General features: G+C 42.9%; 3 protein-coding genes across 3 annotated transcripts; all 3 read left to right on the top strand.

The window, feature by feature from the left end:
- The first annotated feature begins 5,185 nt into the window (after window positions 1-5,185).
- LOC120908319 lies at window positions 5,186-6,100 on the top strand. The gene has a single exon (XM_040319229.1). The coding sequence runs from the start codon at window positions 5,186-5,188 to the stop codon at window positions 6,098-6,100; it is 915 nt and encodes a 304-aa protein (XP_040175163.1).
- Window positions 6,101-7,011: 911 nt separating this feature from the next.
- Window positions 7,012-8,936, top strand: LOC120908318. Its single transcript, XM_040319228.1, has 2 exons — window positions 7,012-7,726; window positions 7,804-8,936. Exons 1-2 carry the CDS (start codon window positions 7,012-7,014, stop codon window positions 8,934-8,936), a joined length of 1,848 nt encoding a protein of 615 aa, XP_040175162.1.
- Window positions 8,937-10,889: 1,953 nt separating this feature from the next.
- On the top strand, window positions 10,890-12,713 carry LOC120908326. The gene is made up of 2 exons (XM_040319236.1): window positions 10,890-11,318; window positions 12,417-12,713. The coding sequence occupies exons 1-2, from the start codon at window positions 11,025-11,027 to the stop codon at window positions 12,423-12,425; spliced, it is 303 nt and encodes a 100-aa protein (XP_040175170.1). The 5' UTR covers window positions 10,890-11,024; the 3' UTR covers window positions 12,426-12,713.
- The last annotated feature ends 10,315 nt before the right edge of the window (window positions 12,714-23,028 follow it).

The following is a 23,028-nucleotide window of genomic DNA, read 5'->3' as shown; positions in this document are numbered from 1 at the left end:
TTGTCGGACCATTCAATATGGTCAAATTTGAGGAGAAATTAGAAAATAGAAACGAATAATTCCATAAAAACCTGACTGTTGATTGTACGAGAACAATGGTTACACACTATTGCTTTTTAAAGATGCAACGATTTTCTAGGAGCTTTTTTATTTTGAGAGAGAAATTGACTGTCAAACTGAGTGGATGTGCCTTCCTCGTGCTCCTGATTTTTTATGCTGTTTTGCCGTGTTATTTCTGGAATTTCAACATTTGCAACAGTGGTGCTGCTGAGTTGTTCGTACTGGCTAGTGCGTGCCTTCGATTAATATAAAGTTGCACTGGAGTTCTTCTGTTAATTCAACATTTTTGCCGAGAAAGTGTTTGGCTTCGTTTCTGCTCCTGTCACTCATCAGTTTGTGCTGAGTCATCGTTATGCAGTGCTCAACCTGCAATGCACCCACCGATAGTGCTAATTCGGTGTCTTGTGCCGGTGTTTGTGGTTCCAAGCATCACACCCATTGCACGGGGTTGTCCCGTGATTCTACTCGTGAGCTTGGGCGTAATAATCAGTTATTGTGGTTGTGCAAAACATGTCACGAGTTTCGCAATGGCACAAATTCACTTCTCACAAGTGAGATAGCAGCCCTACTCGAATTGGTGAAAGCAGATATTCTCACCACAATTGACTCATCTCTCTCTTCTCTTAGATCGGCTATCAAGAGCGATTTGCTTCCTGAGATCCTCGCTCTCGTTGATAAGCGAGCGCTAGCACCCATATTAGCTAAGCCGTCTGTTAGCAACGCATCGCGAACGCACACATCCACTAATGTATCGTCGCTCAATGCCACAAATACATCCAGAACGACTTTCGCAGACAGCTTCCGCTCGCCGTACATTTACTAACTCAACGGAGCTCACTGCTGATATCCAAGCTGCGAACGATACCAACACTGTGGAAGATTCTGACAACTGTAACCACTACAATCATCGTACTAAGCCGACTAGTGATGTTAGTGCTGGAAACTATCAAACATATACACAAGCATCTTCTGATCCTGTTTTGAACCAAAACACCACCAACACGGGCATAGCCGAGAAAGTATGGTTATACTTCACGAACATCAAATCGCATGTCTCTGCTGATGATATGCGTGTGTGGCTTAAAGCTGTGCTACCAACGGACGATATTAATGTTTACCGTCTCACGAAAAAGGGTGTGAACCTGGACTCGCTGTCCTTCATATCGTTCAAAGTGAGTGTTCCTAAATCTCTTAAGGAGCTTGCGCTGCGGTCTATTATTTGTCCAGTTTCACTTACTGTTCGGGAGTTTGTTGCTCGTGGCCTACCAAAGCAACGTGTACATGAAAGGGCTCGATTTGACCCTTCTGAGCTTATTTCGCATCGTAAAAATAGTGAAAATTGCTCTTCAGCTGTGCCAAAAACTACCGCTCATCCGGATCATTTTTGGAACATCGATCGCCACCCCACAGCGCGGGATTCTATCACCATCCCAGATGACCGAGATCCTAGAGGCTATTCAACTGGAGTTTCCTCCCACACCGCCTCAGTTATCACCGGGGGTGGGGCTTCATTCACAATCCAATCTCAGCAACAAGAACCGCTCACCACAGATCAGCCCGTTTGCCAAACGGATAGCTCACAATTAATAGACCCATTCGTGATGTATTACCAAAATGTTGCCCTTACTGAAACCTGGTTAAATGAATTGATTCCATCCAACATGGTCCTTGATAGTGATGCCTACAACATATACCGCTGCGATCGAAGCAGGTTATACAATGAACGTTCGCGTGGGGTGGTGTGCTACTTGCATGTTCCGTTCGATATCCTTCTGTGGCACTTAACATTAATCAACCCACGCTTGAAGCTTTATGTATACGTGTTTCTTTTTCTAAGTTTCGTCTTTATGTGGGGATTGTTTATGTGCCACAGTATTTGAGCAGCGACCGCAACTATTTGGAATCCCTTTCTGCTTTCATCAGTGATGCATACATGCAAATGAAACCGAATGATCATCTTATCCTTCTGGGTGACTTCAATCAACCTGCGTTAGAGTGGTCGCTTTCTACCGCAGTAAGGCCAGATTCATCTTCAGCTATAAGACATTATGTGCCACATATTTCTTCGAATACATTCAGTTCCTGCTTTTTGGATATGTTAAACTTGCATGAACTCTATCAGCTGAACGGGGTGCATAACCATTTAAATCATTATTTGGACCTGGTGCTCTCCAACTCTGCTGCAGCTGCTTGTTGTTCTGTGTATCCTGCTTCGTCACTGCTCCTGGCCCAGGATGCTCATCATCCTGCTCTAGAAATTGCGTTACCGTCTTCTTTATTTAGGGCTAGTAGGGTTAAGATTGTATTACCTTCTGCTCCTAATTCATTGAGTGTTCGTTATAATTTTCGGCTCACAGACTATCGTAAACTTAATTCAAATCTATCTCGTTCCGACTGGTCTTTTTTTATCAATGTACATCGGTCGACGAGGCTGTCCAATCGTTTAATGCTTTGTTAACCTCTGCACTTCTTTCATGTACACCTATTGTTCGATCCCCTCCTAATCCTCCCTGGTCCAATCGTACTCTTCGCAACCTGAAAAAGGATAGAATGAAATATCTTAGCAGGTATCGTCTGAACCGATCTGCTTTCTACTTTCGTTTATTTAAGTACGCTGCCTCTGCGCATCGACTATACAACAGGGCTCGTTTTGAGGCCTATTCGAGTAGACTGCAATCGCGTTTCCGTTCTGATCCAGCATCCTTCTGGCAATTTGTTAGGATACGAAGAGGGTGCAATACGTTACCTAATGAAATGGTACTTGATTCTCGAACTGCCTCTACGCCTGTTGAGATCTGTGAGCTATTTTCTGCACATTTTTCCCAAATGTTTGAGCCACCATTTTCAACCTTTCACTTTCTCTTGGGGTTTTTCCTGCTCTTTGGAAATCCTGTTGGCTTTTTCTGGTACACAAAAAGGGATGCCGTAGCATTGTTTCTAATTATCGTGGGATAACCCAAACATGCGCCACAGCCAAAACTTTTGAGCTATGTATCCTTCCAACCATACTTCATAGTTGTAGGTCAGCTATAAGCCCTAAACAGCAAGGGTTTATGCCTGGTAGGTCTACTTCAACTAATCTCATGTCTTTTGTTTCCAATATTTTTAGATCTTTAATCCAATATTTAGCCGGTACCCAACTTGATGCAATATACACCGACTTTCATGCTGCTTTTGATAGTTTACCTCACTCTTTATTATTAGCTAAATTGTCTAAACTTGGTTTTGGTGATGGCATTATTAGCTGGCTGTCCTCATATTTAAGTAATCGATCATGCAGGGTTAAAACCGGGTCGTACTTATCTGAGGAGTTTTTTTGTACGTCAGGTGTCCCTCAGGGTTGTGTGCTAAGTCCACTTCTGTTTTCTTTGTTCATCAATGATGTTTGTAATGTTTTACCTCCTGATGGTCATCTCCTTTATGCGGATGATATCAAAATCTTTTTACTTGTGTCTTCTTCTTCTGATTGTTTGAGACTTCAGCATTACCTTAAAGCTTTTGTTCATTGGTGTTCATCCAATTTACTTCGCCTGTGCCCTGAAAAATGTTCTATTATTTCTTTCTCTCACTCTCTTTCTCCTATTTTTCAACTATACTCTATCTAACTCGTCCCTCTCTCGTGTTATGTCCATCCGTGACCTTGGTATTATACTTGACTGTCGTCTTAACTTTAAACTGCAGGTTGATGAGGTGCTACTAAAAGCAAATCGAACCCTTGGGTTTATCTTACGTTTTACCTCTATTTTTAGAGATCAAAGCATCCTAAGAATCCTTTATTGTGCTTTGGTAAGGCCTATTCTTGAATATGCTAGTATCATCTGGAATCCTCCCACTATTGATGGCTGTTCGAGAATTGAAAGCATTCAGCGCCTCTTTACCAGGATAGCCTTTCGTCGTTTGTTCGGTGCTGCCTCACTAACTCCCTATGAAACGCGATTGCAGTTATTCAATCTTCACTCTTTAAGCTTCCGCCGCCAAGTGTCTCAGGCTTGTTTTATTCGTGGCTTATTACTTTCTGCTACTGATGCTCCTGATTTACTCTCGTCCATCTCGCTGTATGTTCCCTCTCGTTCTCTTCGTCCACGTGATCCTCTGTCAATTGAAACACGTCATACTCTTTATACTTTCAATGACCCTCTTCTGTCCTGTTTCAGGTTGTTTAACCACTTTTACTATCTCTTTGATTTCGACTCCTCTCTTAACTCTTCCCGTAACCGGATTTTTTCTTCTAATTCCCTTTAATTATTCTCCTTAGTTTTCTATTACTCTCTTTTTTTTTTGTTAAGTTTATGATAGTCTCTACGCTCTACCCTTGTTTTTTTTTCTTTTCTTTTTTGCTAGATCAAGACTAGGCTAGTTAGGCTTAGTTTTTCATGAATTATTTTGTTTATTTGTTAGGGTTTATTTAGTTTTAAGTCTGCTTTATTTAGCCTTGATGGCGGATATTGTATTAAATAAATGAAATGAAATGAAATGAAATGAAATACGCTATCAATTTGTCTGACCTGGCCTTATTTGTCGGTAAAGCCTCATAATAGTTGTTTACGTTTTTTGTTATTGTTGCGTTTTGACAGCTAGGGCTACGTTCATCCAGCATATTGTGTGCGTATTTTCACTGGGTGAAGCGTTAGCGTTCGTTTGAATTGTCTATGTATTAATGTTAGGTCCGTTAGGCTAAGAACAAAATTGTCAACCATTGTCTTAAAAGGATTCGTAATATACTGACGCGTACGCCAAACGGTCACCTTTAAACCCTAAGCATTTTTCACTGCACTTTAACATAAAATATTCACAACGTAGGGCCGATCACGAACATTTGGTGCCGTGACCAGGATTGGTGTATTGTGAAGTGAAATTGTTGCTCGTTTTTTGTGATTTTGCTGCGTGTAAAAATCTGTTGACTTTACGTTTTTTCGTCACCGACCATAGACAACGAACAGTTTCTTTCGAAATTCGTTGTCCAGTGCTTGTTGCGTGTTGTGACTTGATTGTTGAACATTGTGTAATTGTTTGATTGGTGTGATAATTGATCATACGCACGGACAGAACATTTGTGAATTTGTGTTTCGTGTTCAGTGTCCTGTGTTTTTAGCGCCATTGTTCCATCTGCCATTACGAGACTGATATGGCTAACGCTGTAAATTTGCTGTCCAGACGGCGAACCCTGGATGAAAAAATTCAGCGAGTTATAGCATTTGCTGATAATTTTGTGCCTGAGCGGGATGAATTTAGGCTTGGCTTGTTCATCTCCGACACCGAACGTGTTGCAGCAGAGTTCGATACAGTGCAGCAGTTGATCGAGGATGGAGCAGCACCCGAAGCGCGCGAAATGGAGAGCCATTTTCGCGCTACGACTGAGGACGCCTTAATGGCCGCGAGGGCCAGCCTACAAGCGTTGTCGCGGCCATCGCATAATGCTATTCCCGCCTCATCGACCATTGGTACATCTGGAGTGAGGCTGCCAACCATTTCTCTTCCAGAATTTGACGGCAATGAGATGCAATGGGCGACATTTCGGGACACTTTTGAAGCACTAATCCACTGCAACGAAGAGGTGCTAACTATCCAAAAGTTCCATTATCTTCGAGCTGCGCTCAAAGGTGAAGCTGCAAAGTTGCTGGAATCGATTCCGTTGTGTGCATCTAACTACAACATTGCCTGGAAATCGTTGGTGGACAGATACGCCAACGAGTATCTACAAAAGAAGCGTCATCTACAGGCAATGTTCAACATCGGCAAGGTGACCAAGGAATCGAACGCATCGTTGCACAGGCTGGTTGACGATTTTGATCGTCACGTTAAGATGCTGCATCAGCTTGGCGAACCAACAGCGCAATGGAGCACCGTGCTAGAATATGTGTTGTGCACCAAGCTTCCCGATGAGACGCTACGGACGTGGGAAGATTATGCTTCCACCCTCAGCAGCCCGAACTACAGCATGCTAATTGAGTTCCTGCAAAGAAAAATGAGAACATTAGAATCGATTTCTATGAACCATCCGGCAACGAGAGAAGCTACTCATCCTAGTTTTGTACGGTGAGCCCCACAGCACCTTTCTTCCTGCTCAACCATGGCGAGCAGTTCAAAAGGTGCCCGCATTGCCAGCATGATCATGCCTTAAGCAGTTGCTATAAGTTTTGCCGTCTTCCTCTGTCTGAGCGTTTTCAGATAGCTATTGAGAAGAAAGTTTGCCATAATTGCTTAAGAAAAGGTCATTTGGCAAGGAACTGCGCTTCATCGTCCCGGTGCAAACACTGTAGTGAGAGACATCACTCTCTTTTGCATCGTTCGTCTGCAGTCGGTACGGAACCGAAACTCGTGTATGCGGAAGGACAAGAATCTACAGGAAGGAATGATCGTTACCAAGCACAGTCGCTCAACGTTACTAAGCATCCTATTCGATCGGAGGAAGTGTTTTTGCTCACTGTTCGTTTGAGCATAGTTGATGCTGATGGTAAAGAGCATTCGGTACGCGCTTTGCTAGACTGTGCTTCTCAACCCAACCTCATGACAGAGAAACTTGTCAAATTGCTGCAGCTACAACGGTGTCCTTCTAACGTTAAAATATCGGGAGCTGGAAAGATATCTCGTGACGTTCGGGGATCAGTGTTTGCTGAGATACGCTCCAGGAGGCAACCATTCAGCTGTGGTGTTCAGTTCCTGGTAATGGACAAGCTGACATCCAATTTGCCTTCTGAGACTATAAGTGTCGGTCACTGGTGTATCCCAAAAGGCCTCGAGCTAGCTGATCCCGAATTCAACACATCGCAGCCGGTTGATTTGGTGATAGGTGTCAAGCACTACTATTCATTCTTCCCCAGTGCAGCCAGAGTTCATTTGGGTGATGAGTTGCCGCTATTGATTGATAGTGTGTTTGGTTGGATTGTTGCTGGTTCGGCTACGTTACAATGCCCGGAACCACAGGTAACAAGTTCAAACGCTATCTGTATGATGTCGCTGGAAGAGAGCATCGAACGATTCTGGAAGACAGATTCATTAGTGATGAAGGATGGCTACTCGCCTGAGGAACGAAGATGCGAGCAGATATTCCGTGATACAACGGCGAGAAATGAGACTGGGCGTTATATCGTACGCTTACCCCGTCATCCCGATTTCGGCATCAGACTGGGTGCTTCCAAGGTAAGCGCAGTACGAAGATATGATCTGTTGGAGAGGAGATTCGCTAAAAATGCAAAGTTGAAGGAAGAGTACCATGCGTTTATGAAGGAGTATCTTGAACTCGGGCACATGAGTTTAGTTCGGGATGGAGATGCAGTACCTGCTGAGTCGTATTATTTGCCACATCATCCTGTGTTCAAGGAGTCTAGCACCACAACGAAAATCAGGGTCGTGTTCGACGGTTCTTCTAAAACCACCAGCGGGTACTCGTTGAATGATGCTTTGTGCGTGGGACCAGTGGTGCAGGACGACTTGCTAGATCAGCTTTTGCGGTTCCGCACGTATAAGGTGGCATTAGTTGGCGATATAGCAAAAATGTACCGCCAAATACTTCTTCATCCTGACGATCGACCGTTGGTGCGAATCTTGTTTCGCTTCGAGCCGCAGCAGCCGGTGCAGACCTACCAGCTGAATACTGTTACGTATGGTCTCGCACCTTCATCCTTTCTCGCTACGCGCGCTCTTATTCAGCTGGCTGATGATGAGGGTAATGCATACCCACGAGCGGGCCCCGCTCTACGAAAGAATTTTACGTCGACGACTTCATCGGTGGGGCCCAATCAGTTGAGGAAGCCACCTGCCTACGAACTGAATTGGCTGAGCTACTACAAAAGGGCGGATTTGAGCTGCGGAAATGGACGTCGAACTGTGTTGATGTGCTGCATGGGCTGGATGAGGCACAGGTTGGAACCACAACCAAAATGAGCTTCGATTCTCACGAAGCCGTGAAGACACTTGGCATCAGTTGGGTTCCACAAGGTGATTGGCTGGTGTTTGAAGGTGTGTGCCAGCCAGACGACGATGTGATCACCAAGCGATCTGTGTTATCTGCCATCGCAAAAATGTACGATCCTTTGGGGATGATAGCGCCGATAATCATCCGTGCTAAGATGATTATGCAGGAGATATGGGTGTCGTCACGTGATTGGGATGAATCGTTGCCAGAAGACATCGTATGCAAGTGGAAGCAATTTCAGAAGGAGATACGATCTCTATCACAATATCGAATGGACAGATTCATACTGCTTCCTGAGGCGCGAAACATCGAGCTGCACACTTTTGCTGATGCATCTTCTGCAGCCTATGGTGCTTGCACATATGTGCGGTGTGAAGACGCTGGGCGAGTTCGAGTCATGCTTTTAGCGTCTAAGAGTAAAGTTGCTCCGTTGAAAAATCTGACTATTGCTCGGTTGGAGCTGTGCGCCTGCGTTCTAGCCGCGCACTTGCATCACCGCATAAAAGGTGCCATTGATGTGGCCGTAAATGCATCATATTTTTGGACCGACTCAGCTATCTGCATGCATTGGATCAAGGCGCCACCGAGCACATGGAAAACGTTTGTGGCAAACCGTGTAGCGGAAATCCAGCATTTCACTAGTGGTGCCAAGTGGAGGCACGTAGCTGGAGTCGAAAACCCTGCTGATTTGGTATCGCGTGGGATGGAGGTGTCCGAGTTCAACAACAGTCGAGCGTGGAGGCATGGACCAGCTTGGCTTGAGCATTCGCAGGATGCTTGGCCCATGCCCAATCCACAAAGCATTCCTGAAGTGGCAGAGCAAGAGAGGAAGGAGTTAATTTCGGCAGTTACCGTATGCCACAACGAATTGTTTCTGTATTGGTCATCTTATACTCGCCTGGTGAACGTTGTCAGCTATTGCATGCGATTCATTGCCATGCTCCCTCATCTAAGGCAATAAGGAGGAAGAAGAGTTTTACGATCCTCCGAGGGGAATGCGCAACTGAAGGACGTTTCATCTCGTAAAGTTCTCAGCGCTCGGGAGCGAGCAGCAGCAGTTAATGCCTTAACACGCCTTGCCCAACGTGAGTCTTTTGCTGAGGAGCTACGCGATCTGCAAGGAGGAAAGAGGGTCAAAAAACAATCAGAGCTGAAAAGACTCACCCCGTTTGTGGACGAAAAGGGTATCATCCGGGTTGGTAGACGACTGAATTTGTCACAGCTGCCGTATCAGTCGAAACATCCCGCACTGCTGCCGAAGGGTCATCCATTGGCTCGATTGATTGCTGAGCATGATCACAAGATGCTTCTTCACGGAGGAGGACGGTTGCTGCTGTCAGTCATACGAGAGAAGTTTTGGCCTTTGAACGGAAGAATGTTGGTCAAAAGCGTAGTTCGGAGCTGCATAAAATGTATTCGGTACCAGCCTACTCTTGCAGAGCAGCATACTGGCCAGCTGCCCGCTGCCCGAATTATACCAAGTCGGCCCTTTGCTGTTACCGGGGTCGATTATGCAGGTCCCCTGTACCTAAAACCTGCGCATAGGCGCGCAGCATCGTTGAAAGCGTACCTGTGTGTCTTCGTGTGCTTTGCAACAAAGGCGGTGCATTTGGAGCTAGTGGGAGACCTGTCAACTGACGGTTTTCTCGCGGCTCTACGGAGGTTTACGGCGAGGAGAGGTGTTCCGGATCATCTCCATTCGGACAATGGGAAAAACTTCGAGGGAGCGAGGAATGAGCTACGAGAGCTTTTTGCGACTTTGACGAGTGAAGCTGCGCAGAGTACCATCGCTTCATCGTGCGCGCACCAGGGAATCTCCTGGCACATGATTCCACCGAGAGCTCCTCACTTTGGCGGCCTTTGGGAAGCCGCGGTGAAAACGGCCAAACGTCATCTGTTCCGTCACCTCGGAGCTACTCGGCTCTCCTTCGAGGGTTACTACACCGTACTGCACCAGATCGAGGCAGCTATGAACTCTCGTCCTCTCTTACCGCTTACGGATGATCCCAATGATTTAGCCGCACTAACACCTTCTCATTTTTTGATAGGCTCCTCATTAACGGCACTTCCGGACCCTGATATGACGATGGCACACACTAATGCACATGAGCACTTGGCGAAGCTGCAGCTATTGGTGCAGAAGTTTTGGAAACACTGGCAAAAGGAGTACTTGCAGGAGTTGCAAAGGACCCGCGCGTTGCCAGGCAGGCAGATCAAATCCAACCCGGTCGAATGGTTATCCTGATGGACGAGTTGCTGCCTAGTACCCTGTCATATACGTCTGACAGCTGTCCATCGACAGAAACTGCTAGTTGGGTAGCAAACAGCTGTCAGTGAGAATAAACGGCACTCTGTGTCTGAACTACGAACGAAACACATGTGTCTTCCTTCCACGAGTTATAACAATTGGCGACGAGTGACAAATTCTGAGAACCCTGGAACGCTAGCGCTACGCAGTTAAAGAAAAGCTGAAACAATCGGGTATAAGTGGAGACAGTGTCATGATCGAAGAGAAACCAACAAGCAGTGGTACAAAGCAGAACATCGCACAGAGTGAACAACGCACCACAATGGCAAAATTCGATATGGAACCTTTTAACAAAGGGCTCATGCAATGGGCCCGCTGGGTGAAACGCTTCGAAGGAGCAATGTCGGTATTTGAGGTTAAATCGAATAATAAAAAGCCATGCTTCTGCATTACATGGGTGTTGATTCATACAATTTATTGTGTGATCATATTTCTCCGGAAGAACCAGAAGACAAAACATACGAACAAATAGTGAAGTGTTTGGATGAGCTGTTCGACCCGAAACCCCTCGAAATGGTGGAACTATGGAAGTTTCGTCAACGACTTCAGACTGAAGGCGAAACTGTAACGGAGTTCATCACGGCTTTGCAAAAAGTGGCGGCTTATTGTGATTTCGGGCAATATTTGACAAAGGCGCTCAGGAACCAGCTAGTTTTTGGTGTACGGAATCCAAGAATACGCAACCGGCTGATTGAAGAAAGAAATCTAACACTGGAAAAAGCTAAGCAAATTGCTTTAGCCATGGAAGCCGCCGGAGATGGCGCTGAAGTGCTGAATAGCAGAAGTGCTGAAGTGCTGAATAGCAGAGGTGCTGAAGTGAAAGAAGTAAACATCGTGAGCAACACAACGAAGAAAAACGTCGAGTGTTATAGATGTGGAGAATCACATTTTGCATATGTATGCAAGCACAAAAGAACCGTCTGCAAAAAGTGCGGGAAAATTGGACATTTGCAGCGCGTCTGTCGCACGAACAATAGAAGCAAAAGTGTGAGGTTAATTGACGAACAACATCAAGACAGCGAGGAGAACGAAGAGGTAAACTCAATTTTGATCAACAATTTATACCAAAATGCAAACCATACCGCAAAAATATACATAACACTAAAAGTCAATAATACTAAAATTAAATTTGAAGTAGATTCAGGATCCCCGTTTTCTATTATCAGTATGAACGACAAACAAAGATGGTTTAAAGATATCCCTATTAGAGAATCAGATATAAAATTACAAAGCTATTGTGGAGGATCTATAAAGTTATTTGGTACAATTAGTGTTATAGTGGAAAATGCTAAAACAAAATTAACACTATTTGTGGTAGAGTCTAAAAGAGGACCTATTGTAGGAAGAACATGGATGCGAGATTTGAAATTTGATTGGAACGAATTATTAAGTAAGGGGAACTCGTACGTAAATCAAATTGTCACCCATTCTAATACTAATCAAGAAGTGATAAAAAAATTAAAAGAAGAATTCGAGGTAGTCTTTCGTAAGTCATTAGGAGAGATTTCAAATATTCAAGCATCTCTTATCCTAAAAGAAAATGCGTTGCCAATATTTCTAAAAAATCGTACTATACCATTTGCATTAAAAGAAAGTGTCGAGAAAGAAATTAACGATTTAGTAAATCAAGGAATTTTAATAAAAGTCAATCGCAGTGAATGGGCTACACCAATAGTACCCGTAAAAAAAATCAGGAAACCGTGTACGATTGTGTGGAGATTATAAATTAACGGTGAACAAAAACTTGGTAATAGACGAGTTTCCTTTGCCCACAATAGAGGAGCTTTTTGCTAACATGGCTGGGGGAGAAAAAATTCTCGAAAATAGATTTAGCGCAGGCATATTTACAGATGACAGTTAAACCTGAACATCAGGAATTTTTAACACTGAACACTCACATGGGACTATTCAGACCAACACGGTTAATGTACGGGGTTGCTTCTGCCCCAGCCATATTCCAAAGAGAAATCACACAGATTCTCCAAGGAATTCCAGGCGTTTCTGTATTTTTAGATGATGTTAAAATAACAGCTCCTGATGACAAGACCCATGTGGAAAGACTGCGCACTGTTTTAAAACGATTTCAAGACCATAATATGAGAGTGAATGATAGCAAATGTAATTTCCTTGCAGATTGCATAGAATACTGTGGATACAGGATCGACAAGTACGGTATTCACAAAATGAAGGAGAAAATTACTGCCATTCAACTAATGCCAAAACCAAGAAACAAAGATGAGGTAAGAGCTTTTGTAGGCCTTGTGAATTATTACGCGAGATTTATCCCAAATTTAAGTGAAAAGATCTATCCCATAAATAATTTACTTAAAAACGAAATTCCTTTCGAATGGCATGAAGGTTGCCAGGACGCATTTGAATGGATCAAAAAGGAAATGCAATCTGAACGGATCTTGGTACACTACGATCCTAGCTTACCAATAGCTCTAGCAGTAGACGCTTCGCCCTACGGAGTTGGCGCCGTTTTAAGTCACATCTATCCAGATGGCAAAGAATATCCAATTCAATACGCATCTCAAACACTATCACCAACCCAACAAAGATATACTCAGGTGGATAAAGAAGCATATGCGATTATTTTCGGAGTTAAAAAGTTTTACCGATATCTTTATGGAAGAAAATTTATCTTAATAACCGATAACAAGCCAGTTTCTCAAATTCTATCACCACAGAAAGGTTTGCCAACGCTATCAGCAACTCGCATGCAACATTACGCTGTATTTCTAGAATCATTCAATTTTGAGATTAGATATCGACCATCAAAAGAACACGGAAATGCTGACGGAATGTCACGATTGCCAATCCGAGACATTCAGCTGGAGGATACAGAAGAACCCGATGAAATTGAACTAAATCAAATAGAAAATCTTCCCGTATCAGTAGAAGAACTTAGTAAAGAGACTAGCAAAGACATAAATGTTCAATTACTAATAGACGGATTAAATTCAGGGAGAACAGTATCCATTAACGATCGTTTTGGAATCGACCAGACACAATTTTCTCTTCAAAAGGGATGTCTTATGAGAGGCGCTAGGGTCTACGTTCCACCTCAATTACGAAATCGAGTCTTAGACGAACTTCATGAAGGCCATTTCGGCATATCACGCATGAAATCTCTTGCTAGATCTTATTGTTGGTGGAAAAATATGGATAACGACATAGAAAGATTATCAAAAACTGTGTTTCTTGTGCAAAAGTAAGAAAAGATCCTCCTAAAGTACCAACTCATGTATGGAAGCGTCCACAATCAGTTTTTGAAAGAGTACATGCGGATTACGCTGGGCCATTTATGGGTATATATTTTCTTATTCTAGTAGATGCGTACAGCAAATGGCCTGAAGTAAAAATAACACCGGATATGAATACAGACACTACTATAGACAAAATGCGAGAAATTTTTGCCACTTTTGGCTTGCCATCAATTTTAGTGACCGACAGAGGTACACAATTCATGTCAGAAAAATTCCAAACATTCTTAAAATCTAACGGAATAACCCATAAAACAGGAGCTCCTTACCATCCCGCAACAAATGGTCAGGCAGAAAGATATGTACAAACAATTAAAGATAAAATTAAAACTATGCAATGCCATAAATCTGAAATTCCAAAAAAGTTACAAAACATACTGCTAGCGTACAGGAAAACAACTCATCCAAGCACAGGGGAAAGTCCCTCGCGGTTAATGTTAAACAGACAGATACGGTCTCGGCTTGATGTTATGGTACCAAAAATCGAAAAGAAATCCAATCCCGAAGTAGTACACAAAACGACAAGATCATTTGCAGTAAACGAAAGAGTAGCAGCAAGAGATTTCCTTTCCCAGACCGAAAAGTGGAAATTTGGAACGATTACAAAGAAGCTAGGAAAACTGCATTACGAAATACGATTAGACGATGGAAGGATGTGGAAAAGGCACATAAACCAAATGAGATCTGGTCCTGAAGAAATATCAATCCACCATAGTAGTAACCAAAACATAGAACCTTGGATAGATGAATCAGTTTATCTGCCAGATAGGATGGAAGAGTTTCAACTCCCTCATGATTCAGAAACGGAGATGGTTAGATCTGATAATATCAATGAAGATTTAGCTTGTGGAGAAGAATCTCAAACTCAAGTTAGGAGATCAACAAGAACTCGACAACCACCAATTCGATACCGTGATTAGGGATTATTAGTTTAATTTAGAATATAAATATGAATTGTCTTTCACACTTTAGCAAGTAATCACTTTATATTGTTAGGAGGAGAGAGTTGTCATATACGTCTGACAGCTGTCCATCGACAGAAACTGCTAGTTGGGTAGCAAACAGCTGTCAGTGAGAATAAACGGCACTCTGTGTCTGAACTACGAACGAAACACATGTGTCTTCCTTCCACGAGTTATAACATACCCGTTGGCCGTTAGCGCGTGTGATAGAGGTGCACCCCGGTCCGGACGGGCTGGTGCGAGTAGTTACCTTGCGTACGATAATAGGTTTAATTAAGCGTCCGTTAGCCAAAATATGTCCTTTGCCAGTAGAAGAGAGAGGAAATAACACTTTGCCAACAGCTTCGAAACCGAAATGTCCGTATTTGTCGATTTAATGTTTGTGCACCGCGCTTCGTCGTTGTATAAAGAAAACCACGCGGTTTATGTCAGGTCTGAGTTAGTGTTAGTGTTAGTGTTGATGGTACATCAAGGCGAGGAGTATGTTTACGTTTTTTGTTATTGTTGCGTTTTGACAGCTAGGGCTACGTTCATCCAGCATATTGTGTGCGTATTTTCACTGGGTGAAGCGTTAGCGTTCGTTTGAATTGTCTATGTATTAGTGTTAGGTCCGTTAGGCTAAGAACAAAATTGTCAACCATTGTCTTAAAAGGATTCGTAATATACTGACGCGTACGCCAAACGGTCACCTTTAAACCCTAAGCATTTTTCACTGCACTTTAACATAAAATATTCACAACGTAGGGCCGATCACGAACAATAGTAATGAACGATTGTACGCTTGTCTCGATAACTTTTCAGCTGTTAAGGTTTTTGTACCATCTTCAGATATATCCTGAAAACAATTTGCAACATGGAAGGAAGAGTACATTAAGAAGCGATATTGTGATTTTGCTTAATTGTTTGGAAGTTTTTATGACTTTTGCACACTATGCTGCTGACTCTTAATTGAAGAATCTTTACAATCAATTTTAGTAATTGTAATTTAATAAAATGAATTTGAAACTTGCTTGGATGATATAATAATTTAAGAAAAACAACAATATTGTTTACGTTTCATGTTTTTAAATGCCCATAGTTCCGAGTGAAATATTTCAATTGCGTTATTTGCATATGCGTTTCACCGATAAACGAAACGATTGACAGGTGCTGTTTTTGTGTGTATTGGTAGGGAATTAGATCGCGGGAATAAGCTGCCATAATGATATTGATTCTTGTAACCGACCACGAAGGAGAAACTGCTCTCGACAGCGCGCGTTATAATAAAGTTTTGTAAAATTGTGAAAGCGTGTTCTGGTTTTCATAAAAATATAACACAACGTAGGGGTTTGCGTGATCATAAATTGGTGCCGTGACCAGGATTGCTGCGGAAATTTAATTAAATAACTTTTGTGCCTGTTTGTCCGTTTATTTGGTGCTCCATCCCTTCACAGTACCGTCTTTTTGTGAACATTTGTGACACTACTTTCTCCTTCGTGATTTGTGAACATTCTTTTCGGTTAAATCGTGGACCTTACACATCGTTATTTCGCTAGTTGCTGATTCACGTTTTTTGGTTTAAAGTGTTTGTGCGCCCGTGTTTTGTCCTGCTACGTCTGTACGTTTGCTGCGTAGCAATTGCGACAGTTTTTTGGACACACCTTTTTTTGGACACCATTTTCAAAAATCAGGACTAAGATTTTGTGCGTTACGTTTTCCGTGAGTGTTTGATTTATTCGTCGTGTAAATCGTCTTCTACGTTAGGATACGATTCTTTGAACATTTACGCGTTCGTGTTGTAACCCCGTCCCGCGTTCCGCGTCTCGCGTCCAATATTTCCGTATTCTACACGTCGGTTTAAGTGTCGAGTGGTTTCGCGCGCAAAATCGTCATCTTAGTTCATCGTCCTCAGCGCATCAAAAATGGCCAACATGGAGCTCCTGCTTTCCCGCCGCTTAACCCTGGAAGAGAAATTGAACCGAGCATCTGTTTTCGTGTCGAACTACGTTCCTGCTAGAGACTGCTCCCAAGTACCGTTTCGGATTGCGGAACTTGAGAATCTGGCGGCCGAATTCGACAATGTTCAGCAGCATATCGAAAACTTGGCAACATCAGAGTTACGTGGAGAAGAAGGCCAAGTTCGTGCTGTCATCGAAGAGAAGCTGTACGTCACGAGAGCATCATTAAGTGCGCTTTTGCCGCACGCGTCCTCTGCTACTTCATCTGCCAGCAGCGTAGCAGTGTCCGGCATAAAACTGCCTACCATTGCCCTACCGGAGTTTAGTGGAGACGACATGCATTGGGCTGCTTTTCGTGACACGTTCGAAGCGCTTATACACAACAATTCCGAAGTAATGGAAATTCAAAAATTCCATTATCTTCGCGCTGCATTAAAGGGTGAAGCTGCGAAGCTCATTGAATCGGTTCCATTATGCGCAGGAAATTATCAGATAGCTTGGAAGTCTTTGGTAGATCGCTACGCTAATGACTATCTGCAAAAGAAGAGACACCTGCAGTCAATATTTTGTATGGCTCGTGTAACTAGGGAATCTAATGTGCCCCTGCATAAGCTCGTGGACGATTTTGATCGTCATGTAAAAATGCTGCAGCAACTCGGCGAGTAAACGGAGCATTGGAGCACCATGCTAGAGTATGTGCTGTGCACCAAGCTGCCAGAAGAGACCCTAAAAACGTGGGAAGATCATGCCTCCACATTAGAAACGCCTGACTACAATACTTTGATCGCGTTCCTGCAACGAAAAATGAGAATACTTGAGTCAATCTCCATGAACCATCAATCAAGCAGAGAGCCTACCTACCCACAGATGAGACGAACGCCAACGCATCTTTCTTCGTGCTCGTCTGTTGTGAGTACTACGAGAAAATGCCCACACTGCCAACATGACCATCTGCTGGGAAACTGTTACAAGTTTATCCGCCTTCCGCTGTCTGAACGTATGCAGATAGTCCATACGAAGAGGGTATGTAACAATTGTTTAAAGGTAGGACATGTAGTACGTAGCTGCCCTGCGGTACATAATTGTAGACATTGTGGAGAGAGGCATCATTCTTTGTTGCATCGCGGTTCGAATAGCGCACCCGAAAGCCGAACGGAATCTAGTATGGCGATGTCAGCCTCTCCCGGTCCTCACAAAGCCATAAATGAAACTGTCGTGCACAGCCAAAATGCTGCTGGAGACATCGAAATAAATGAGCATGTTTTTCTTCTCACTGTGCGATTAGTTATCGTTGACGCATTTGGCCAGGAACATCCGGTTCGCGCTGTGCTGGATAGCGCGTCGCAGCCGAACTTAATGACCAAACGGCTCGCATGTTTACTTCAACTACCACGAGAGAGAGCGAATGTAAAAATCAACGGTGCTGGCAGTTGTACATCTCATGCTCGAGAAGCGGTCGCAGCTGAAGTGGTGTCAAAGAAGCAACCATTTAGTTGCACAATGAAGTTTTTGTTGAAGTTAACTGCTAACCTTCCTGCTCAAGACGTATCTATGACGCTGATTGGAAAATACCAGAAGGAATCGTGTTAGCAGATCCTCAATTCAATAAAGCGCAGCCAGTTGATTTGATCATAGGGGCTAAACACTATTACTCGTTGTTCCCCTCCTCTGCGCGTTTGCAGTTATCTGATCAACTTCCGTGGCTGATCGAGAGTGTATTTGGTTGGATCGTAGCCGGCTCAGCAACTGTGCAATTTCCTCCCCATTCTCCTGTGTCACAAGTATCTGCAGCCGTGTGTATGTTGTCGCTGGAAGAAAGTATGGAGCGGTTTTGGAAGATCGAATCGCTGCAAAATAAAGATGGATACTCTCCCGAAGAAAAGAGGTGTGAAGAGCTGTACCAGAAGACGACGGAGAGAAATGAAGAAGGTCGATATATCGTACGCATGCCACGTCATCCGGACTTTGGACTAAGGCTTGGCGAATCTAAGTCAGGAGCACAGCGCAGATTTCACCTTCTGGAGAAAAGGTTTGAACGCGATTCAAAAGTGAAGGAGGAGTATCACGCGTTCATGAGAGAGTATCTGGATCTTGGGCACATGACAGCAGTAGGTAAAGGAACGCCGGAACCTACAGAATGTTATTATTTGCCACACCACCCTGTATTTAAAGAAACAAGTACCACGACCACGAGTACCAAAATACGGGTAGTATTTGATGGCTCGGCGAAAACCACAAGTGGCTTCTCTCTTAATGAATCGCTTTGCGTTGGCCCAGTGGTGCAAGATGATTTGCTGGATCAATTGTTGCGTTTTCGCACATACCGTGTTGCATTAGTTGGAGCCATTGCCAAGATGTATAGGCAAGTGTTAATGCACCCTGATGATCGGGCTCTTGTACGCATTTTGTATAGACTAGTTAATTTGGCCCGGTTACAGGGTTATGCAAGATAATTTCTGGGGTATATAATAACCTGCAGGCAACGGATTTCTTAAAATACAACGCAAATTCCATGTGGTTTTTAATTCCAAGTGATGCATTAATCCCGAATCCATGTAATCCTGAAATTTTATAGAACTTATTCTGGTGCTGGAACTGATTCCATTCCCGTATAGGTATTATAATTTGTCATAAACCTGATCGTGGAACTGATCCTAACCCCTTACTGATCCTAACCCCTTACTGATCCTTTTTACTGATCCTGATCCATTCCGGTCGGGAAGTTGATCCCATTCCCATACCGGATCTGAAAAATATCTTGACCCTATAGGGTAAACGTACCTATAGTGGTGTAGTAACAATAGTGGTAGTATGGCTCTAAAATGTGATAATAAGATTATGAAGAACAATTAACTTATTTATTTCATTGTTTAATGTTCTCTGTTCTTTTAAAAAAGGCTATAAAAGTTAAATTGGGCCATTCCATTGCAGTGATAGAAACACAACATATTTTGTGAAATGTGTCAACATTCTTCCAAAATCCTTAGGATTTCAAAACTCATATTTTTGCTAACGTTTTAAATGACCACATAACAATGCAATTATTATTTTTTAACACAACTTTCGTGAAATGTTATTGATTTACTAATATTTATTGCCTTTTGACCATATTTTCGCATTTTTATTTGTTTTTTTTTACCATAGTGCCATTATAGGTACAAAAAACAGCCATGTTGCTATAGTGGTCATAATTATAAAATTAGTAAATACCGAACATTTTAGATTTTTTTCCGCGATATTGTTAACATTTCGTATTGTTTACACTAAAATAAGCAACGGAAGTTTCCTGTAAGTAATTTACCAAAAAAGTCAAAAATTCGTATATTCAACTGAGTGAATAACCGACTTCGAATCAAGCTTACTCTTACTGGTTTTTAAAGACTACAGTTATAAAGTTTTTAAGTTAATATTTCAATCACTAATCACACTTAATACATTTTTACGATCAAATTATGTAAGAAAACAATATTATGGAAGTGATTTATACTATTCATTTGAAAACAGCTTCAAACTAAGTTCCGTGTTTATTATACACAGTTTTTAAGTATCTTTGTTTACCAACACGATAGTAACACAATACTACGACTATAGGAACCATACCACCATTATAGGTACAACGAAGCAGTCACAAAAATATACATTTTTCGTAAATTTGTTGTGTTTGATGGTTAAAATGCTTGTGATTGCGAAGATAAAACATATTCCCATTGCTTTCTGTTAAAATATTCATAAATTTACCTTCCTGACACTTTAAATCTATTAAAGTACATTTGTACCCTTACATTGATATTTTTACCCTACCGGTACTTAAATTGTATATATATATATATCGGTATAACAGCTCCAAAAACCGTACCGGCCTTGGAATTGATCCCAAACCCACACCAGAACCTACAATGAACCCATAACGGTCCTGGAACTGATCCTGACTCCATGCAGATCTTGCAACATATACATTTCGGTACTGGAACAGAACCCCCTACTGATCCTTGAAATGATTAAGATTCCATGTCTGTCATGGAACAGATCCTGATTCCTAGCCCAGATACTGCTTCCTTATATACTTCGGGACCTGAATAGTACCTGAATCTGATTCACTAATCGAACCACCCAGTCCAATGTTCCTATTTTTATCTCTTGTTGCATCGAGGGGTCCCGCGGTACTATCGTCAACTCGGACATTTTAATAACATGCCCGTACCATGGACCGTCCCATGGACCGTCGCCCTAATCAAGGATTAACTATCCGGCTAAGTGGTACTAAGTATCGAAAACCTGTATAGACCGGCATGTCCTGTTACTCCTAAAAGAAGGTTATTTGTTTCAGTTACTTTTTCGTATAAATGTTTTCGCAACGTTTTCATACATCCGGATCCAGTTCTTTGGACCACTGATTGGAACATTTTACTTACATGTAGTAGAAGACATTCTTTAGCTTTGCTTAAACAAAAAATTAGGCCCATGCATAGAAAAAGACCACGGAAAAAAGTTCAATTATTCAATTCTGACTGTAATTTGTATCATTCTTCCTTTCATACCTTTCAAAACACTAAAAACTAAGTCGGCGTTGCGTTTTCTACAGTCGATGTGGTTGCCATTGTATGGATGTAAACTAAACAAAAATCATCCAACCGCTGGAAAGTAACGCTGATCAGCCTTTACTAGAATTTTATAATAGAGATTCTCACCACAACACCCTTTGCAAGAATATGAGCTGAATACCGTAACGTATGGACTGGCTCCTTCTTCGTATCTTGCGACACGAACGTTATTGCAATTGGCAGAGGATGAAGGTGATGGCTACGCTCTTGCTGGATCCGCGCTGAAGAAGAATTTTTATGTCGACGATTATATCGGTGGAGCGCAATCCATCGAAGCTGCCATCCAGTTACGGAAAGAGTTGAGCGTTCTACTGAGCAAAGGAGGTTTCGAGCTGCGAAAATGGACGTCCAATCGTCTAGAGGTGCTTGAGGGTTTGGATGGTTCTCAGATCGGTACAAAATCATCGTTGTGTTTCGCTACCCATGAAACGGTGAAAACCCTTGGCATCAGCTGGCAGCCTCAAGAAGATGTGTTGCAATTTGATTGCATGATACAGCCAGACAGTGCAGTCGCAACAAAACGGTCAGTACTTTCCACTATAGCTAAAATGTATGACCCTTTAGGAATGATGGCTCCAATAATCATTCGCGCCAAAATCATTATGCAGGAGATGTGGGTGTCTTCGTGCGATTGGGACGATCCTTTGCCTGATTGTATTGTTGCTAAATGGAAGCAGTTTCAACGCGAGGTATCTTCTTTGACCAATTGTAGCATGGATCGCTATGTGTTGCTTCCTAATGTAACCAAAATGGAACTGCACACGTTTGCTGATGCGTCCATCGCTGCGTACGGAGCATGTACTTATGTGCGGTCGGAGGAAGCTGGTGTTGTTCGTGTTGTGCTACTGACATCGAAGAGCAAAGTAGCACCACTGAAGCGTTTATCCATCGCTCAACTTGAGCTGTGTGCCTGCGTCCTTGCTGCGCACTTACATAACCGCATTAAGCGTGCTATCGACATGAGGATAGATGGATCGTGGTTTTGGACTGATTCATCAATTTGTTTAAATTGGTTAAAGCTGCCGCCGAATACATGGAAGACATTTGTTGCCAATAGAGTTTCCGAGATACAGCATTTTACCGCCGGATGCAAATGGAAACACGTTGCTGGAATTGAGAACCCAGCTGATTTAGTATCTCGTGGCATGTCAGTTGCTGATTTTAACGAGAGTCGATCGTGGAAACATGGGCCTTCGTGGCTCGCGCTCTCAGAGAAGTTTTGGCCCGTATCCGATCCTTCTGAAGGAGATGATGAGGAGAGAGCGCTGAAGGTGTTGCAGACATCGATTCATACGGCGCCGAGTTACAATTGGTTTTTCCTGCGTTGGTCATCGTATACTCGCCTTGTAAATGTTGTTGCATATTGTTTACGATTTGCCACGTACCTTCGGCAACTTGTTCAGCAAAAAAGGAGCAACAATTCTGCGGCTATTTCGACGAATTTGTTATTTGTTATTTATTAATTAAAATTCAACGGACCGCAAGTGGCCCACTTGAAGCGAATTCATTTACATTAGCATAGTCACATTTCGGTCATTCATTTGTCACGCTTAGTCTTAAGTAACATAATTAACATGTAAAAGGTCGCACGACACGAATACTATTTAACAATGCGGTGCGCGACATGTCAGGTTGATGACGATCACAAATAACATTAAACTCACGGCACATACGAATAAACGGATCAGAGGAGCCAAAGCGAGTGCGGCGTTCCTCCACGTCAAGTAGCGATCTAGCTCGGAGCGATCTCGGCGGGACATACATGTTGAGCCTCGAAAGAAGCGCGGGCGAGTCGATCCGATAGTCAAGAAGTCCCGCGACAAACAGCCTCTGAGCGTTGCAGTTCCGCTGCTTCAGCGTCTCGATGCCAAGCAACGCACAGCGTCCCTCATAGTCCAGTTGGACACTCCAGAAGCGCAAAGCAAACCGCGTGAATTTGCGCTGGATCGACTCTAAACGAGCTAGGGGACGAGCAGCTG

Source organism: Anopheles arabiensis, unplaced genomic scaffold (genome assembly GCF_016920715.1).
Source record: "Anopheles arabiensis isolate DONGOLA unplaced genomic scaffold, AaraD3 Autosomal_pericentromeric_contig0024, whole genome shotgun sequence".
Taxonomy (NCBI): Eukaryota; Metazoa; Arthropoda; class Insecta; order Diptera; family Culicidae; genus Anopheles; species Anopheles arabiensis.
This window is presented reverse-complemented; position numbering and strand designations above follow the sequence as displayed.

What these genes read in the sequence shown, in the direction of transcription:
- LOC120908318 (XM_040319228.1), top strand. Translation starts at nt 7,012, where the DNA reads ATGTCGCTGGAAGAGAGCATCGAACGATTCTGGAAGACAGATTCATTA. An exon ending in TCAGCTGGCTGATGATGAGG is followed by an intron (nt 7,727 to 7,803) that starts GTAATGCATACC and finishes GGGCCCAATCAG; the next exon opens with TTGAGGAAGCCACCTGCCTA.
- LOC120908326 (XM_040319236.1), top strand. Translation starts at nt 11,025, where the DNA reads ATGGAAGCCGCCGGAGATGGCGCTGAAGTGCTGAATAGCAGAAGTGCT.
- LOC120908319 (XM_040319229.1), top strand. Translation starts at nt 5,186, where the DNA reads ATGGCTAACGCTGTAAATTTGCTGTCCAGACGGCGAACCCTGGATGAA.